The following is an 18,313-nucleotide window of genomic DNA, read 5'->3' as shown; positions in this document are numbered from 1 at the left end:
GGCGTCTTAACTTCAAACGAGAATTAGCATGGGAGATGTGGTGCCTTAATTCTAAATAAAAAAAAACTGAACTTGTGCTATTCAAATTAGTTGATGTAAATTGCAGCGGCTCTCCCACGGCCTCGTCAGTAATTATGGTTTCGTCTCGATTGCCACAAAATGGCCCGCTCTCTCTCTGCTTTAGTTCAACAAACTATCATCATCTTATCCGTTGAAATGGCAACACATCGTAGGGAACTATTGCGCCAATGTTCCTCATGGAAGCCAAATGCCTAATCGAACACATTCCTTTTTTATCAAGTGAAAAGATATTAAAGCCAAATTCGTAGGATCAGTGCAATGCCCATACGGCTGCCGAACCGGTAGATGTCGTCCTGGGTATAACTAAACACTACCCAGGACCAACCTTTTAGGACACTAAACATTACCAAGTATGAAATTCGCACATTTTTTCAACCTGCGGGCGAGGTTGAGATTGGTTTGTTTTTAGTTCAGGAAGACACGAAATCATGTGCTTTGGCGATATTCAGGACATTGATCTGTTTTGCCCCTTCGCGGAGCTTAAAAACACCATTCACGACTTCAATCTTTTTTAAAAAATTTTATCTGCCTTACGAAATTAGCCTCTCTTAACGACAGGGTTGATGCTGAATACGCTTTTAAACGATCAATAAAAACTTTGACAGCCATTTCGATAAATGTCATAAATTCGTGCACTGCAAAAAGCTTAAAGTACCGTTTTCAAGAACCTCGCCCGCAGGTTGAAAAAATGCGCGAATTTCAAACTGGGTAATGTTCAGTGTCCCACCCAGGACGATCCTGGGTAACTTTTAGGACTACCCAGTTTGGTCCCGGGTAATATTTAGGTATAGGACGACATCTACCGATTCGGCGGCCATACTGCCCCTCAGTCTGTGTCAAGGCAATTGATGCATTGTCAAGTCATACACAGGTTTCTGAATGGATTACATGTATTACATGCCCTATGCTCACCATGCTTATCATTCTAATTGATCATGATATGCGGCGGACTTAAAAACAGGAATTGAGAAGGTTGATTTTTACCGCCCGAGACGTAAAAACTAGGCCGAAGCGATGGTCGTTCAAAATCCCCTTTACCTTTTTCTTGTCGACCTGCATAGTTCATGCACTGTGTTGCAAAATACAACTTATGCAGCCATATAAAATCCATATCATTGCATGTGCCGATTGTCACAAACGAATTATAAGTATACGACAGCAATAAATCCACGCACCCGTAAAGTATTGAATAACTCCACTCGACATGTATGCATAACGCTGGATAGTTTGGTGGAGTTATTCATTACTTAACGGTTAACAGTTTGATTATCCTGGATTCAGGCTTTTGATACTCCTACCACGTACAGTATATGACGTATATGAAATATTCAACAAGATTCTAATATCGAGAGGCGGAGTGTATTGAAAACCACTGATGCCAGGACGTGGTTCGATTGCAAAATGCAACATACATGAATTGTACACTTATATGAGGACACGTTCACTGAAGAAAACGAGCAAACCACTATTGACCAGTATCGACAGAATAATAAAGAACAATTGGTCTTTTGAAATGACTGATTATCCATTTTGATTTTTAGATGTTGAGTGCTTGTGTGCTATAATTATATTACTTCGTAGAATATTATTTTTTACTGATACCAAAAAGAGATTAGTTCAACTTGGATTATCTCAATTTTTTAATGAAATTGCCACTTTTCAACCCCTACCAAGCGTTCGCAGTTTTTAGAGGATTGTAATGGTTATATGGTCTCAAAATGACGCTAATTTCCCCCCCTTACAACCGAACAGGCATTAGTTAAGAAACAGTATCACATTATATGCACACCTGTTTTTGGCCAAAACTGCCTGTCATGAGTGAGTGTGATGGTCATGAGGAGTACAAAGTGCCAAATATTGGATCCTCTTGCCGGAGAGGTCCGTCTGTCAAATTGTATAGTGTACACTCTGGGTACCACGATGGACGTAAAGGCCTACCGTGGGTAGGCGTCATTTGTGGAGTAGCGATTATTTACATGGCAATACCTTTCTATTCCTAATGTGGGACTTCACCCAACAAACTGGCAGTCTAGGTCTTGTGGTCACTGACCTATCGTATCTTATTGTTTAGCCAGACGTCGCTGGACACTATGGTGATGGGTGAATCGGCACGAGTGCAGGGCTCACGCTGGTTTTTGTTTACAAAGGGTGACACAAAAAAACGAAGACGACTTTATACCAAGAATACCGATAGGGTATTTTTTATTCCGCCAATGACATTTAGTCTTTTTCCTCTTGTTCAATTACAGGAATGAAATGAGGTCCATCATTCTCTTCGGCATCTCACGGCGTCTGCAAGAGCCTCCCCCTCTGCTGCATCGTCCTGCACAAGACCAGCCGCTCGAAATCCATTGAAAATCACGAGTTGTGGAACTTCTTCCCATGCCCTCCCAATCAGATTGGCAACCTCAAGTAGGGTAATTTGGGGGCAGGCACCGTCAGCCAGTGTGTGGGCCGTCTTCCATGCTTGCCATGCATGTCGAAGTTTTGTCTTGAAGCTGCCAATCACTGTTAGGTCTAGAGGCTGTAATAATGGCGTAGACTTAGCTGGGATCAGTTGAATTAGTGCCCCAAGCTGGATGATTCGGATAGCAACTTCCTCATTGAGATGGACCCTCGCACGGTCCCACAGGTGGAGATAGGTTGTGTCCTCGCCGACGAATGGCTCGAGTACCTGGTCGATGTATTCTATTATTGTGGCGACCCCTGGGCAGTCTGCAAGATAATTATACTGGCTGAAAAGCTATGCCACATTTCAGTGAATGAGCAAAACCTTGTCAGTCATCTCAACATTCCATTGGACCCTGTGAAATGATTTTGGGTGCAGATTATCATTGACAACTGATAAACTTGCGTTTATGACGTTTTCCGAAAACACCTTTTCGCAGGCCGCACCACGTGCATGGTTATCATACTTCTGATGTATGATTTGCTACCTCAGGAATGTGGTTATTGCGGTAGGGATAAGGGGGGGGGGGTCAAATATCGTGAGAAGGGAAGCGAGAAGTGTGAGCACAGAGTAACGAGGGGCGGTGGATAGAGAAGTTTTTACATGCGTGCCAATACTTGAGAAAATCTTGAAAGAATCTCCCACTTACGTGAACATTCTCAAGGGGGTCTGCCTCTATCTCCGCCGTTGCAGCTCTAGTGGGGGTTTTGAATGTAATGTGAACCGCCATCTTCCTTCCATCGCTAGTAATGCCAAGTGTCACCGAACAGCCGAGACGTGGATTTCCTCGTGAAGATGTGATGTTCACTTGCCTATTTCCTCGGTCGTCTAAGGTGTAGTTTGGAACTGCATCAAACAAGGCAAATGTTTCGTCGATATTAAGGATGAACTCGGGCTGGAAAGCCAACAAAACAGCAATATCAGCGTGAAAAGTGTCGATTACCTCTTGTTGATTATCCGGAAGCTGGCGATCATCCTTGCTTTTCCGTCTCCTAGAAATGCCATACCTGAAACAAACGTGAGACACAAAGTTTAAGAGCAGAGAAACTGCAAAATGATGTCCCAGAATAATCCCTCCATTAATTAGAACTAGTAATTTGTAAACTTGGTGTGTGTGTGTGCGTGCGTGTGTGTTTGTGTGTCTTGTTTTTGGTCCCAAATGGAGACACTCCCCTGTAATAGAGCATGCAAATGCAACAGTTTCGTTTTTTATACTGGAACCATCATGGATACTTCCCTTTGATAAAAGCCAGATCGCCATCCTGGGGAAACAGCAAAGACGGAAAGCTGGGGATGTTCTCTAACTATCACACCCTGACGTTCCACCCCAAGGTCATTCCACCACACGAGGTACATCTGTCGTTCTGTTTCGGATACGTCCTTTGCCAAAACTGGAACACCAAGTCCGCGCTTCTCCGAAAACCAGTCGTAGAGGTTCGCTTCGACATCGGGGAAGAGTCCTGAAATTTGTTACATTCTTAAGTAAACTCATTCTATTGAGAAAAGAGGTAAATCGCCCTGTGAATACCCCCTCCCCCTCTCCGCTGCAGTGGCGTAAAGATGCAAGTTCCAAGGGGGACAAGTCCCATAGATCGAGATAGAGGTGACAGAAACAATGATTCCTTGACCTTGTAAAAATATCCATTTCTATTGTGCAATGAAGGAAACTGCAACGAGGTGGTAACAGATGACACTCTTTTCTTTCATACCTGCACACGGACCCCCACCCCATTCAGGTTCACCTTTCGGATAGGCCTACCCCTGCCCACTTCAACAGGACAATTGACCCAAAGACATCAGTTTCCACAACCTTCTTTTGAAAGTGATGAATGATACAAAGTAGGAGAAAATCATTTTGGGTCAGGCGGGACGCAAGTTGTCATAGAAGAGAATTTTCGAAACTCACCTACGCCTCTCACAACACATGCTTGCTCGGAACCCTTTCGTGTTGACTGACCCCAGTTTGCAAGGATTTCGTCTTCCTTTTGCAGCCAATTTTGAAATGTACTCTCTGGGAGATGGACGCTCCTAGCGAACTGTTTGGCGGATGTTTCAGGGTCGACTTCCTGTGGCACTCGAAAATCTGATATCCGCTTAACTTTCTCGTTTAGGCTGTACCGCCTTTTCCGTATTGGAGGAGCAACCTCCTGATCAGGCGCCGGCGCTTCACCTTCATCCATGTCGTATGTTTGAAAAATACTAAAATTGAGTCTGCGTCACCGTGTATGGGCAAACTGGTCACGTCCGATCATCTTTTCCGATCGAGAATGTTATTGGCAAAAGGGTTTTACGATGACGCGCAGCGCTATTCAAAGACAGCAGCTCTCTTTTGTATTCCGCCATTCCGACAACAGGGCAGCGCCTGAATGAAAAAACCCAATTGTGGTTTGTCCATTATCACTCCCCGTGCCGTGAATGACTTGCTTACCTCTAACATGTGACCGAAAAGGCCCAATGGAAGCGCACCCTTTGATCAGCATTGTGATAATGCATAGGGGTAGATTACAGACCCGCTCTGACCATGCCCACTGCTATTGAACGAAAGTTAACTGCGCCTTATTCAAGGTGAATCACTCCTCGACATTGATTTCGATGTCCAATGACAAACAGGCAAATCCCTTATCTCTTTCTATAGTACCCTACAGGGCCTCATACAATGTACTAAGCACAGGGAATGCATAGTGGACCTCTCTCGGAAGAGGACCCAGTATATACGTAGACCTTCGTTGGGCCAAGCTGTATGCAGTGCCTCTGTGTAAACATGGCAACAATGATATGGATTTCAAGTCCTAGCTACACTAAACAATGATATGTATATTAAGCATAGTAAAACTGGCAATTAATCTCTACCTGGGGTGACACAGTATGCATTGTTAAGAATGAGGCTTGTTTTACACTAGACAATGTATTTTGTAGATTTATGCAAAGAGAGTGCTTACAAATCCTCTTTTTTGTAAGACGAGACGTTTTGCTTCAAAAACTGCTCATATATTCATGTAGTCACAGACCTAATAATCAGTTTGTCAAAGCTCTAAAAAAATCGGCTCAAATATAAAGCGTCCTAAGAACAAAATTACTTTTACAATCTTTGTAAATTTTTTGTTCATCAAAGTCACTATTTTCCAAAAATCAACCATGTTGTTCCTGTCAGTAGTCCTAGCTACACTAAACAATGATACATAGATATATTAAGCATAGCACATCTACTGGTAATTAATCTCTACCTGGGATGACACAGACTGCATTGTTTAGAATTAGGCTTGTTTGTATACATCTGGTTATGTAATAATCACACAAAGCAGCAGTGACCCATATCCTCAACTCAAAGGAGGTGTTAAGCCCTGCTGCCCTATGTTGGATTAATAATAGGGAGGGCGGCTGTTCTATGAAACAGCTTCCTTGCTATTGTTTGGGGTTGAGGAATAAGGCTCAAGCTCGGTCAAGAACAATGATCTTGAGGGAAGATAGAATAAAATCCGAATCAGGATCAAAAAGGGCTCGAGATCCGTAATGTAGGTGCAGACAAATTTCGCGGGAAAAAATTCGCGAAAAAAACATTTTTGAAAACGAATGAAAATGTTTCCCCCCTTCATATGAAAGTCCTGCTCCCTCCGCGTCCAGTTAAGAATGCCGTGTGATATGTGATGTATCCTTTCTACCAAGCAGTTCCTGGCATGCCTGGGTACACGGATGGGCTCTGCAATTTAAGGACATAAAATATACCATGGAAATCAAGAATATACTACAAATTGGTCCGCAGAAGATAGAAATCTCAGTCAACGATGATGCAAATATGTGTCGATAATGGATATCTATTTCCACTACAGCAGGGAACAAAAAGTATCAAATTCATAAAGCCTTCTCACATGTGAGGGTGTCAGTTATAGACATGCAGTTAACAAGATTTTTCCAGGCGTAGAGGTCAAGTTTCTGAGAAACAACAACGCCATTGAAATATATGCACTCCAAGTAGATGGAATACTTCGCTAATACTTCATGTGGCGTGAACAAACAATCAAATATCACCTCAACTTGCTGACCGAACATACATGGTCCCAGGGCGTACATGGTGCCTGGACACTCATTGTACCTGGACATACATCATCCCTTGGCATGAATGGTGCCTGGACGTGCCTTGACAAGCATGGACATGCTTTGCGCCTGGACATGCGTGGTGCCTGGACATATATGGTAACTGGACAAGCATGGTACCTTGACATGCATGGTGCCTTGACTAGCTTGGTGCCTGAACATGCATGGTACCTGGACATGCATAGTGCCTGAACTTGAATTGTGCATGGCAAGCATGGTGCCAGGACATGCATGGCATCTGGACATGCATGGTGCTGGACATGCATGCTGCCTGGACTATTATTAACACCCTGTAGCATCATTCATCAACGTGGTCGATGCAGAGTTTAAAGTAAATAGACAGTTATAATCGTATTGATCGAAATTCTCTATTAGTATAGTGCAATCGACATCGGTCAATTCAGAACTTGGTTCATATGACGTCTTTGCTTTCAATTATGTCAGCATGACAAAAACTCTAGACCCTCTACATCGTCCTCTTCCTCGATTAACAAGTAATTAACATTAATCTCTACGTTTTCTGCAACTAAACGACTGACACCCCAAGCTATTCGTATAGCTTCGGGCTCGATGCGCTCCCATGCGAGGCCAACCCTTCGTAAAACTTCACGGCGGGTTATAAATGGACAGTGGGTGATTTCAAAGTTGATTTTGGTTTTAGTGTTGGGTGTTAGTGTCAGTTTTATTCTTAATTTCTACCCCTAAAAACCTATGTCTGGATAAGACCAATTCGAGGTTTTAGTTTAACACCAACACCTGGTTTTATCTAAACACCTAAAACCTGGGCTGAAACTAAGAAGATGTTTTATTCTGCAGGTAAAACTAACACCGAGATGGACAGAGATAAAACCTTGGAAAAACCAAACATGCATGTTGTTGTCGTTGTTACTGTTGATTCACTATTGTAACTGCTTCCATTGCTGGTCGTCGAACGAAATTTGGTCGTCTTCTGTCACGTCCATCATCATTCCCATCAGCGTTCAAAATACCAGCAACTACTCCTTGAAATGGTACGAACAACATGATTTTATTCCCTTCTTAACACAAACACCAACTTTGAAATCCACTCGGTGTTAATGCCTAAGGTGTTAGTTTTACTGGTAATACAAAATGCACTACAAAACTTCCAAATATAACACCGAGCTGGGATTAAGATCAGACCTTGGTGTTCCAATTTGTTTCAGTGTGAAACTAAAACCTAATTTGAAATAGGATAGGTCTAATGCTAAATCTGAGTGTCAAAACTAACACCAGAACTGATTTCATTTTTGATGTTTTGGAGAGTTTTAGTTTAAGTCCCGGTGTTAGTTTTTGACACTAAAACCATCCTTAGTTTGAAGCTAAAACTGGACATAAAGCTAAAACCAACAAACACCGACTTTGAAATAGGATGAAACTAAAACCCACTTCATTTCAATGCTGGTTTAATCAAGGGTTTTAGTGTCCCATTTAGTTTTAAAACTAAATCTAAAAACTGACCTTGAAATCACCCAGTGTCCGTTCTCATCAGTGTTACCAATTTTCCAGTCTTTCCAGATGGCTCTTTGCCTGCATTTGAACGCATACATTATTGTCAGGTCAAGAGGAACGAATGCAAGTTCTTCTCCGATGGCCCTGAACAGCTTCCAGAAAATGTTCGATACGGTGGCACGGTATCGGTCCACGACGAGCAAGAAGTTTTCACCATCAGGCACGAAGTCAGTCACCACTATTTCACCCTATTCCACCAATAACTCTATTTTCGCCCATTCAATAGGACTGGAGGTTACCAATACGTTTGCCAGTGTAGAAGTTTAAAATGTCCTGGGATAGAATGCCCGGGAAACAAAGGATTCTATTATACGCTTCAATCTCTGTAGTGGCTTATAAACTCGTGAGGACTCTTCTTGCAATGAACTTCAACGCGTGCTTTACAAAACTTATCTTTAATGGTCAAACACGGTAAACTGAAATACACAAATTGAACCCAAACTAAATGTTATGACATGTATGAAAAGGCTCAGACTGGGTTCCCGAGATGGGGGAAACAAAGAGTGAATAATATTATACAAGTGAGTGAGAAAAGACATATAAAAACTTACATAACATTTTTCACTTTGTCCTCTATAAACACTACGATATGATTTAAGGATTATGCGTAAATTGTGCATGAGCTATTGACGGTCAGGGTCTCTATAGAACCATATTGCAGAATACATTAGGGCCGGACACTTTTTCCAGGGGGGGCATTTGTTACTGTTACACCGGCGCGTGTTCCCTCGGTTCTGCCATATCCGCTCCATCTCTCATAAGTCTTGGAAAGTCCACCTCCGCTATGCATTTCCTTCCGTCACTTAATATCAGCAGGGGTAACGGTGCAACCTTCTTTCGTATTTCCCCTAGATGTCCTGCTGTCAGTATCACGTATGCCTTTTTGGTCCATGGTGTAATTCGGAGGAAAGTCATATCGCACAAAGGTTTGATTCATATTGACGAGGCGGTTTTGAGGATGTCCCTTTCAAGCATCCAATGGCGAATCAGCGCCTGAAACTCGGCGATGAGTTGGGCGGCAATGTCAGGGATTTTCTTCGAATCTCGTTTTGACCGGCGATACGATATGGCGTGTCTTTCCATGAATCGCTGCATCCAATGTTCCGAAGCCCTAAAATCGAGTCGTTGCGGTCGTGTCCTCTCCAGATCTTCTCGTTCATTTGCCGGCATATGATCAATCCACTGTCTGAATGCACGTCTCCCGGTGTCATTCAGGTCGAGTCCGCTCACTTGAAATCCTTTGTTAATCCACGGTAAGGGATGGTCAGATACCCCTCGTTCCACGGAAATCCTTTGTTCCTTCTGTCCCTGAACCATTCGTCTACGGTGCCATCAATTTTTGGCCAGTATCCGTTTCCAAGTTGCCGGTACCACCACATACGCCTCCTTCGCTGGCTCTCCTCATGATCGAGTCTGAAGTCATTCTCAATCCTGATCCATTCGCGGAATGTTAATTCCCGAATATTACGGAAACGGGCAAAGCTGGGAGGAGTGCGTTCGTGGTCCAATCCCTCCAAATGGGCAAGCCAATACACATCGTAATAGGCAATTTTCTGTTGCATGGAATACGCTTGCAAACTTCGCCGAGGTGGTCCAAACTCATTCTCTTCATCCATCGCGTCACAAACAAGAACGAAAAACGTCCAGACGAAAATCACCAAAACTCGCCTCAGGCCTTCTATTCTTGTCCGTGCTGTCTACTCTCTGCAAAGCAAAGCTGACTGAAACCTGTCTTCGGCAAACTCTGGTAAATTTATGAACACCAATGTATAATATGATGGCACCCCCACGGTAATGCGCGCGTACATTAAAAGCCTGGTAGCCCTACACGTAATAGTCATATTAGCCCAAGACAATATGGCTGTTCTTTTAAAACCATCCGCCCGCTACTATGAGTGACCAAAATGTGAACTTAGTAAAATTAGGCCTGTACAAAACGATGTGGTAAGTGGGAGTTTCCCGTATGTCGCATACTGGTAAGTGATACTTAAGTCAGACATGAAATGAGCTTCTAGCTTCGATAATTCAGCCATGCGCAATTTGTGAACAACTCATTAGATAGGTGGCAATGAAAACGCCTCTAATTTCTCCGAAAATAACTTCACAAACGAAAGCATCTTCAACGAAATATACAATACTAAAAAAACAACATTGAAATATGATAGAAGATTCAATTTAGCTGCGATTGCAAGATAAATTGTTCAATATCATGTGTACTGCTTCTCGTATGAAATACCGTTCTTGCGTTTTTACTTCTGCGGTAGCACTTGTCCTCCAAACTACACAACGCATAATCGATAGGGATACGTTATACGGGCAGGAGATTCGACGGTGCTGAAAGTCTCCAATATCGCATATGGCTCCCCGTGGGAACTTTGGAGATGCTGCTCTCCGGAAATCCCGAGACCTATTAGTATTGGCCGAGGTGATGCAGAGTGAGTCGGTGTCGATCCTCCCTTCTCCGCCGATTAGATCCCAAAAGATCGGGAATCAAGACGGCTGTTGTGCTTGCCCATTTTTGTTTTTCCCCACTCGTCTAGTAAACCGTTTACCCTTATATCCTTCAAAACCTGACTTTTCGGTCATGGCTTCAATAGGTTTTGTTATACCTGTATTAGTCTTTACGATTTCAATACTTATAAATCGAATAACATTGATATCGATAAGCACTGTACGACACGGACGTACAGAGAATAGAAGAGCAGTCGGTGGTAGTCTCCGTGCATTCCCTTTCTTTCCCACTCGTCCATGTCGCAACAACACTAACATGACACTTATTGGTGTGGGAGGAGACATGCAATGAAAGCCCACGTAAGTACGTAGAGGAAGAGACAAGACCACTAATGAATATTCATAGGTTGGAGGGTCCAGGCCTATCTATTAGACGAGTGCATGTTTTTTACTCTCAAGTACATATTTGGAGAGGTATTGAAAAAATATTTGCTGTGGCAAGTCTACAGATATAAATAAATTGTTTGGTAAAAAAAATAATTTTGAATTTTGACAACCTGGCCATAGGGGGGTGGTTCAAATTTGGAGTGAAAATGGCCGAAATGGGTAAAAATGTCCACTTGTGTCAAACTTGTCAATTTAAAAAAAAATTTCCGTGGTCAATCACCAATTTCCATCGCACCAGTTACTTGCAAGACTAACCCGTATATCATATCCGAATTTCAGTTTCACAGCTCCACGCATTCTTTGATGGCGGGCATTTTAAATAACTGGAAATGGCTTGGAAAATCAATTGTGGTCTTGTCTCGGAAGACCGATTGTAATAACTGTTATTGCTTGTGGGCGATCCCAGGTGTGCTGACCTGACACAAAGACACTGTACGCGTCGTATAGAATAAGAGTAACCTGATCATTTGGCGAGGTTGGCAATCTCAATTGAGTCCGTGTTTAATTGTTTTGTGTCGAGCAATTTCATTGGCCACCCGGTTATGAGTGTGCGACTAACGAATTGCTCGCCCTACTTTGTCGGCGGTAAAAGAAGGAGACTTTAGGATTGACATTCGCTGTCGGTAAGTCGGCATGTTTTAAACCCGTAACCTCTAGTATTCCCACTGAATCAGTATCCAAGAGAAGATGGATAATCCAGTCGATCATGGGACTGATGTTGGCGTATTACAGCACATATCTGCTGACAGCTCAAATACAACTATTCAAATTTGATCTAATTCTGCCTCAGTATCAGCACAAAGAATGCTGGCACGCATAGCAAATATTTCATGTTCATGAAAGCCAAGCATCGCCAAACACATTTTAGCAACTTTGAATAAGGTATCGCAAAAAATTGGGTTGCGAGGAGTTTGCGATGGGTTTGTGGAGTTTTGCGAGTCGATAAAATATTCCCGGGTTGGTGTTGAAGGCGTTTGGCGTTAAGTCGTGACGAAGGACACTTCCCACTCGATCGAGATCACGCGAATAATTCAAAGGTGTACACACATTTCAAATTGAGGTCTCTTCCATCAAAACTTTTCGCGCCAGTGCGAGGAATATTTGTAGCGCTGAGTCTAACATGCCCTTACTGTGTCTATTAGTAACTTAAATATAGCCAATCAACCAATCTGGGAATAAGATGTGTTGGTTTTGCATACAAAACCGGCTTCCAGCAGGACCGCGACTTCACCGAACAAGATCGTTAAAATTCCATTGAACTGAAACAAACAATGCGCTAGAACGGGATGTAGCCTTAGACCTGCTTGAAATTCGCAAGCCATGTCAAAAACTGCATCGCAATACTGGCGGAAATCTTTAACAGATATATCAGGGGGCGCATGGTGTCAAGCATTGGTATTCTCCTCCTGGCTAGGTAAATCCCACGCCCAAGTTTTCCCTTTATAAAGGGTAAGTTGAGGGTACATGTATGTTCAAGGTAGGTTTATGGCCCTTGCGCACTTCTGCCTCATGCGATGCTATTTTCCGATCCGAATAATAGTACGATTTGACGCTGCGGATTCAAATACGAAGAGTTATATTAGTCTATAGGGTCACCGAGGATCTATGATAACTTTTTGGTCCTTACCTTTACCGACCCTTTCTATCCAGATGTTTAATTTTTATATCGTTTTTGTTTAATTTTTTGACCCGCTACATCCTCATCTTGTAATGAATGTTTTATGCAAGTGGGTTGAACTTTTATTCAACACTAAAACTCACCACTCAAAGAGGATACCGCGGTGACGTCACATCACGTGATCACATCCCATATTACTGATCGCTATGGCCAATCAGATTCAGTCTGCTGACAGCACCAGCACTGAACACATCTCCACGTCTCACTGTCTGGTGCGCTTCTGTACACAAAAACACCAATAGACATGAAATATTGCAATACCTAGAATGGATTCTTCCTGTGTAAAATAACATTTACAGAGCAGATTAACTTCCACGAATAAAAAAGACGTTTGGCTTGGCCAAATCGCGGAAATAGTGTCTCCGCTAAAATACACTACGAAATACACTAGACAATGCACTACGCGATACACGATAGAGATGCAGTTGAGTTTGTTATTGTTTTGACTTAGAAGCCCGCCCATATCATAATATATTCATGTATTCATGAAGTGTGAACTCATTTCTGTCCCATACAACTCTAAGAACAGTCAATTTCTCCTTAAATCATCACCGAAACCGCGATATCCGCAGGAAGATTTCGTTCTAGTCTCCGAAAGTGCATGATCTTACATGGGCGCTAACTCGACAAATAGAGGGGATCTATGGGGATCTATGCGAGTTTTAGGTCCTACAGGTCTCGAACTTGTAAAATCTGTTAACATGCCTCCAAATCCCATTATGATAATGAAGAGATTGCCCCATATCTGGGAGACCATCGCTAATTTTGGAAGATCGGTGCCCGGCTATTTGGTTTTAAAAACCCTATTTTTCCCCATCAAAACAGCACTTTTCATTATTCAAATGATAACTTATTGTCTGAAGACTTATTTCATAGCAGAAAAGTACTAATAACTCTGATTTGATGCGAAAAATCTAACTTTATTTGATGACTTGATTTTCCCTTGGCCGTGGATCGAGTTTGTTTACAATATGCAGCGCCATCTTGGAAAAGCCGTGACATCTCCGCGGTATCCTCCTTGCTCACCACTCGTCTTCCCGATGATAGAAAAATAGAGCACTGCAGTAGAGATCTCGTCAGAGATACGTGTACCTCCTTCGTGGTAAGATAGCCTTCCCAATGTACTCGCTCGAAGATTCTCAGAGAATTGACCATATATAATGACATTATAGAATACATAGCCATGTGTATGTATAATGCTGAGCAGTGGAGACACGTGATGAGCCATGGTCTAATGGAAAGGCTGTCAAATAATTTCTTGTATCTGGTGTCTCTTCCAGGAATACATGTACTCCCAAGTCGAAGTGCAGAGTGAACGCTGAAGAAGAAGAAGAAGAAGAAGAAGAAGAAGAAGAAGACGATCAGTCATGTACAAGCACCATGCGGAAGTGATGAATGATTGTATATTTCTCTTTGATAAAAAATGTGCTAGATAAGAGAAGTATTCTATTTGAACTGATTGCTAATATTGGTGATGTTCGGCTGGCTGGAAACGTTACTTCGAAACCTGGAACTCGGGCAATTTGCATCCTCTTGTTGTTATCTTTAAATAACACCCAAAAAAGTGAAAACGAATTATAGTTTCCTTTTCTCTCCACTTGCAAAAATATAAACCCGCTGTTGTCATGATCCCAGGTTCCATAACGGATCCTTTTCATATTTAAGTTCTGCTTGTGAATCAGTTGGTAGTAACCTTTGTTGTAGTGAAATACAACTACTAATCTTTTCTTTCTAACATAGATGAAAATTGTTTCATTCGACCACACTGCCTGAGGAGGCCTTATGCGAAGATCTTTGATTGATGGTACGGTCGTTATCAAATTTGGACGAGTAAATGCAATATCTTGTTCGGAGCGATGGTCAATTTCAAATAGAATTAATTCGTAATCAGACTTGTGGCGTCTGGTGGTTCCGGTAAGATTTTTAGTCCAAACTATCACACGACTCATGTCATCGGACATCACTGGGCTGCATCTTATACCATTGATGGGGTAGTTCACAGTAACACGAGATACCAACCTTCCACTATAACTGTATAAATCTACAGACAACTTACTATTGACGGAATGTAAACAGAACACAAGCAGGTATGCTTTAAAGCATAATACATCAGTGACCTGTTCCTGAAGGTTAAAAAGATGTTTTTGTGTAGGAAGTGAGCCTGGGTAATACGCAATAATGAAAGATGGTGGTTTCATCCATCGGATAAAGCCTCCACATGAATGTAAGAGAAATAATTGTATATGACAGTAAACAATACACAGAATATGCTTCGGAGTAGCTTTCATTAGTCGAAACTTTCGTTGTAGCAGAAACGGACCTGAGATGAAAAGAATGCAAAGTTTAGTTACTATCGCACATGGCTTCCCGTGATCGAAACTTTGGTGGATGCAGCTCCCCGGAAATCCGGAGACCTGTTCGTTTTGGTCGCTATGGTGGCCGAGTGCGTTGGTTTCGTCCCTTCTCCGCCGATAGTATCCTCAAGATTGAGAGTCAAGACAGGCTGTTGTCTCCCACTCATCTCGCACAACGTTTACACTTATGTCATCCTTCAAAACACGAATATTGGTTTCAATGGTGTTGTTATGGGCCTACATGTACGTGTATTAGTCTTTTAACGATTTCCACACTTCCAAATCGAATAGTTTGATAGCGGTATGCTTTGTACGATTGGAGACGTACGGAGAATAGAAGATTAGTCAATAGTAGTCTCCGTGCATTCCCTTCCTTTCCCACTCGTCCATATCACAACAACACTAACACGGCACTTGTGGGTGTCGCAGGAGACATGCACTGTAAACCCTCGTCGGTGCATAGCAGAAGATCAGGTGTTCGATAGTAATAACGGTTTTTGCTTGGGCGATTTTAGGTGTGTATGCTGACCTGACATAAATGCGCTGTGGACGTTGCGCGTTGTATGAAAGTGGGGTAACCAGATAATTTAGTGAGGCTGGCAATATTAATACAGTCCGTCATTCAAATACTTCGTGTCGAGCAAATTTAATGTCGGCATGAGGTGATGGGTTTAATCTCTATTGCACGAGCACGAATCTTGAAAGGTGATGATCGAAATACCTAAGGGGGCATCGAGGATATTTGTGATAACTGTTTTGTCCTTACCTCTAGCTACCCTTTCCATCCAGATGTATGCTCCTTTTTTGTTTAATTTTGGACCGGCAACATTCTCATGTTGTGATGCATGTATTATGCAAGTGGTTTGCCCTTTGTAATCAACACTGAAACCCACCACACGCCTTCCTGAAGTGAATATAATAGTGCACTGCAGTAGAGATGTCGTTAGCGATACCTCCTTTGTTATAAGAGAGCCTTCCCAATGCACTCGCTCAAAGATTCTAAAAGATTTCACCATTTCAAATGAGACTAAAAAATAGATAGCCGTGTTTATGTTCAATGCACTGCTGAGCAGTGGAGAAACATGATAAGGCATGGTCTAATGGAAAGGTTGTCATATGATTTCTCTGATTATTTTAACATTGCTAAGGGTAAGTTGTAGATATTTAGACCATATCCGCTATCTCCTTGGTTTCACCCGACCACCTGGTAATGCTTGAACGTTAAACGACATGGATTTTCCTGTTTACAAATGTAGTCAGCCTCTATTATTTCCCCGTATTTGATAAAGGCTTTGCCTGACTTATCTGGCACATCATAATAGGATATTATGCTTCGGCGGTCGATATTTCAAACCTAAGGTGAAATCCCTACCCTACGGAATGTAGCAGTAGACAAAATAAAGCGTCCAATCCTCAGAGCGCAGCAATCAAACGTTGCAGCATCGTTATCCAAGCCCGCCTTTTCATTGGTTTCCGGCTCTTCACTGCCATCATACACAAAGAATGGCGATTGCCGTTATACCAATTATGCTTCTCCCGCCGTAATAAAACAACACATGTACTGGTGTGTCAAGTAGTTGGAACAGCCGCCCTTTGCAGTGGATTTTATTGCTTTTTCTCAGTGTTTTGTATAGAACGAAGGATTAAAAAAGTTTCCAAAAGCATGGAATTTCCTGTTTACAAATGTGCTCAGCAAAGTAGGATAAACATCCTGCCAAAAACCGAATACACTCTCAGCAGTGCAGTATCAAGCCCTCTGGCTTGTTATTTATTCAGACGCTTGAAACTATTCATAGCATTGGTTTTGATGTTCCAAAGAAGTGCTGCGAAGTTCATTATACATCCTGTCCTCGTTGAGGGAGAAGTGTTCCATCTTCGTTGGTCTTTGGAACAGCATATAATACGCTTGAATATGTTGAAATGGTTGAAAGCATAGATGTTATTGGAATAACGATTTAAAAATCGACCGATATTGATTGTACTATACTCATAATCAATAAATGTGAATTACGATCAATACGATTATCAGTGCTTTTTTCTATTCTGCCTCGACGATGAATGCTGATGCTAGAGTATATACAGGATGTCAAAGAAATCGCAAAAATAACGCAGCATGAAAATGTCTTGGTTGAGTTATAATGCAATACTATGCATGTTCTGTCACTATTCATGTCATGTCACCATAAATGCTTAGGCACCATGCTTGTCCAGGCACCATGTGTATACAGGCACTATACATGTCCAGACACCATGTGTATCCAGGCACCATGCATGTCCTGGCACAATGCTTGTCAAGACACCATGCTTGTCCAGACACCATGTGTATCCAGGCACCATGCATGTCCTGGCACAATGCTTGTCAAGACACCATGCTTGTCCAGGCACCATGTGTATCCAGGCACCATACATGTCCAGACACCATGTGTATCCAGGCACCATGCATGTCCTGGCACAATGCTTGTCAAGACACCATGCATGTCCAGGCACCATGTGTATCCATGCACCATACATGTCCAGACACCATGTGTATCCAGGCACCATGCATGTCCTGGCACTATGCTTGTCAAGACACCATGCATGTCCTGGCACCATGCTTGTCAAGACACCATGGATGTCTGTTACATTATGCCACTGTAAGGTGGTGACACCTGGCCTAAGCTCTTGGTACTACTTTCATCATGGCTGAATAAACAAGTTTAAGTTTGTGAACCCGACTTTATCCTTCGTTATAACCAACATTAAAACATGGTGACAGCTTAAGGGCTCCATGAAAGAAAGTACCCGAGTCACCTCCGATACAGGTCAAAGTGATAGTAAAGGCAGTAAAACCAAGAATTTGATGAGTCAAAGTGACATTGTCAATAGTGTGAAACCATGTGCTTTTAGTGTACATGCACGGGTGTATTGCTGCATGTATAATGAACACTGAAGATGCTAGGTGGTGAACCAGACATGCCGGACATTCGTCCCGCAGCTGTTGCTGCAGTGTCTGAACCACTGGCCCAGAGCTTTCCACCGATACAACCACCCGCTCCAATTGACTTATCTGATGAAGCTAATGCTGTTGAAAGGTGGAAGTTGTGGTTGCAACTGTGGGAAAACTATGCCATTGTTGCTGATTTGGAAAGAAGGGACGAGGCCTACAGAGTTGCATTGTTCAAGAGTGCGCTTGGAACGCAGGGTCTCAAGATCCTGAACGGCTTCACATTTGATGCAGCTGCTGGCCAGTCG

General features: G+C 42.5%; 1 protein-coding gene across 1 annotated transcript; it reads right to left on the bottom strand.

Annotated features, from left to right (window-relative positions):
• Nucleotides 1–11,138: 11,138 nt before the first annotated feature.
• On the bottom strand, nt 11,139–16,970 carry LOC135497978 (uncharacterized). The gene is made up of 2 exons (XM_064788081.1): nt 15,849–16,970; nt 11,139–15,048 (listed from the first exon to the last, which is right to left on the bottom strand). Exons 1-2 carry the CDS (start codon nt 16,174–16,176, stop codon nt 14,090–14,092), a joined length of 1,287 nt encoding a protein of 428 aa, XP_064644151.1. The 5' UTR covers nt 16,177–16,970; the 3' UTR covers nt 11,139–14,089.
• Between the last annotated feature and the right edge of the window lie 1,343 nt (nt 16,971–18,313).

The sequence above is a fragment of the Lineus longissimus genome, chromosome 13 (genome assembly GCF_910592395.1).
Source record: "Lineus longissimus chromosome 13, tnLinLong1.2, whole genome shotgun sequence".
Classification (NCBI taxonomy): Eukaryota; Metazoa; Nemertea; class Pilidiophora; order Heteronemertea; family Lineidae; genus Lineus; species Lineus longissimus.
Note: the sequence above shows the minus strand (reverse complement) of the source record. Positions and strands in the feature narration are given on the sequence as shown.

Excerpts from the sequence above, each read along its gene's own strand:
- LOC135497978 (XM_064788081.1), bottom strand. The coding sequence starts at position 16,176 with ATGCCTTATCATGTTTCTCCACTGCTCAGCAGTGCATTGAACATAAAC. Across the intron at positions 15,049-15,848 it reads GATGGAAAGGGTAGCTAGAG|GTCCGTTTCTGCTACAACGA; the intron begins GTAAGGACAAAA and ends TTTTCATCTCAG.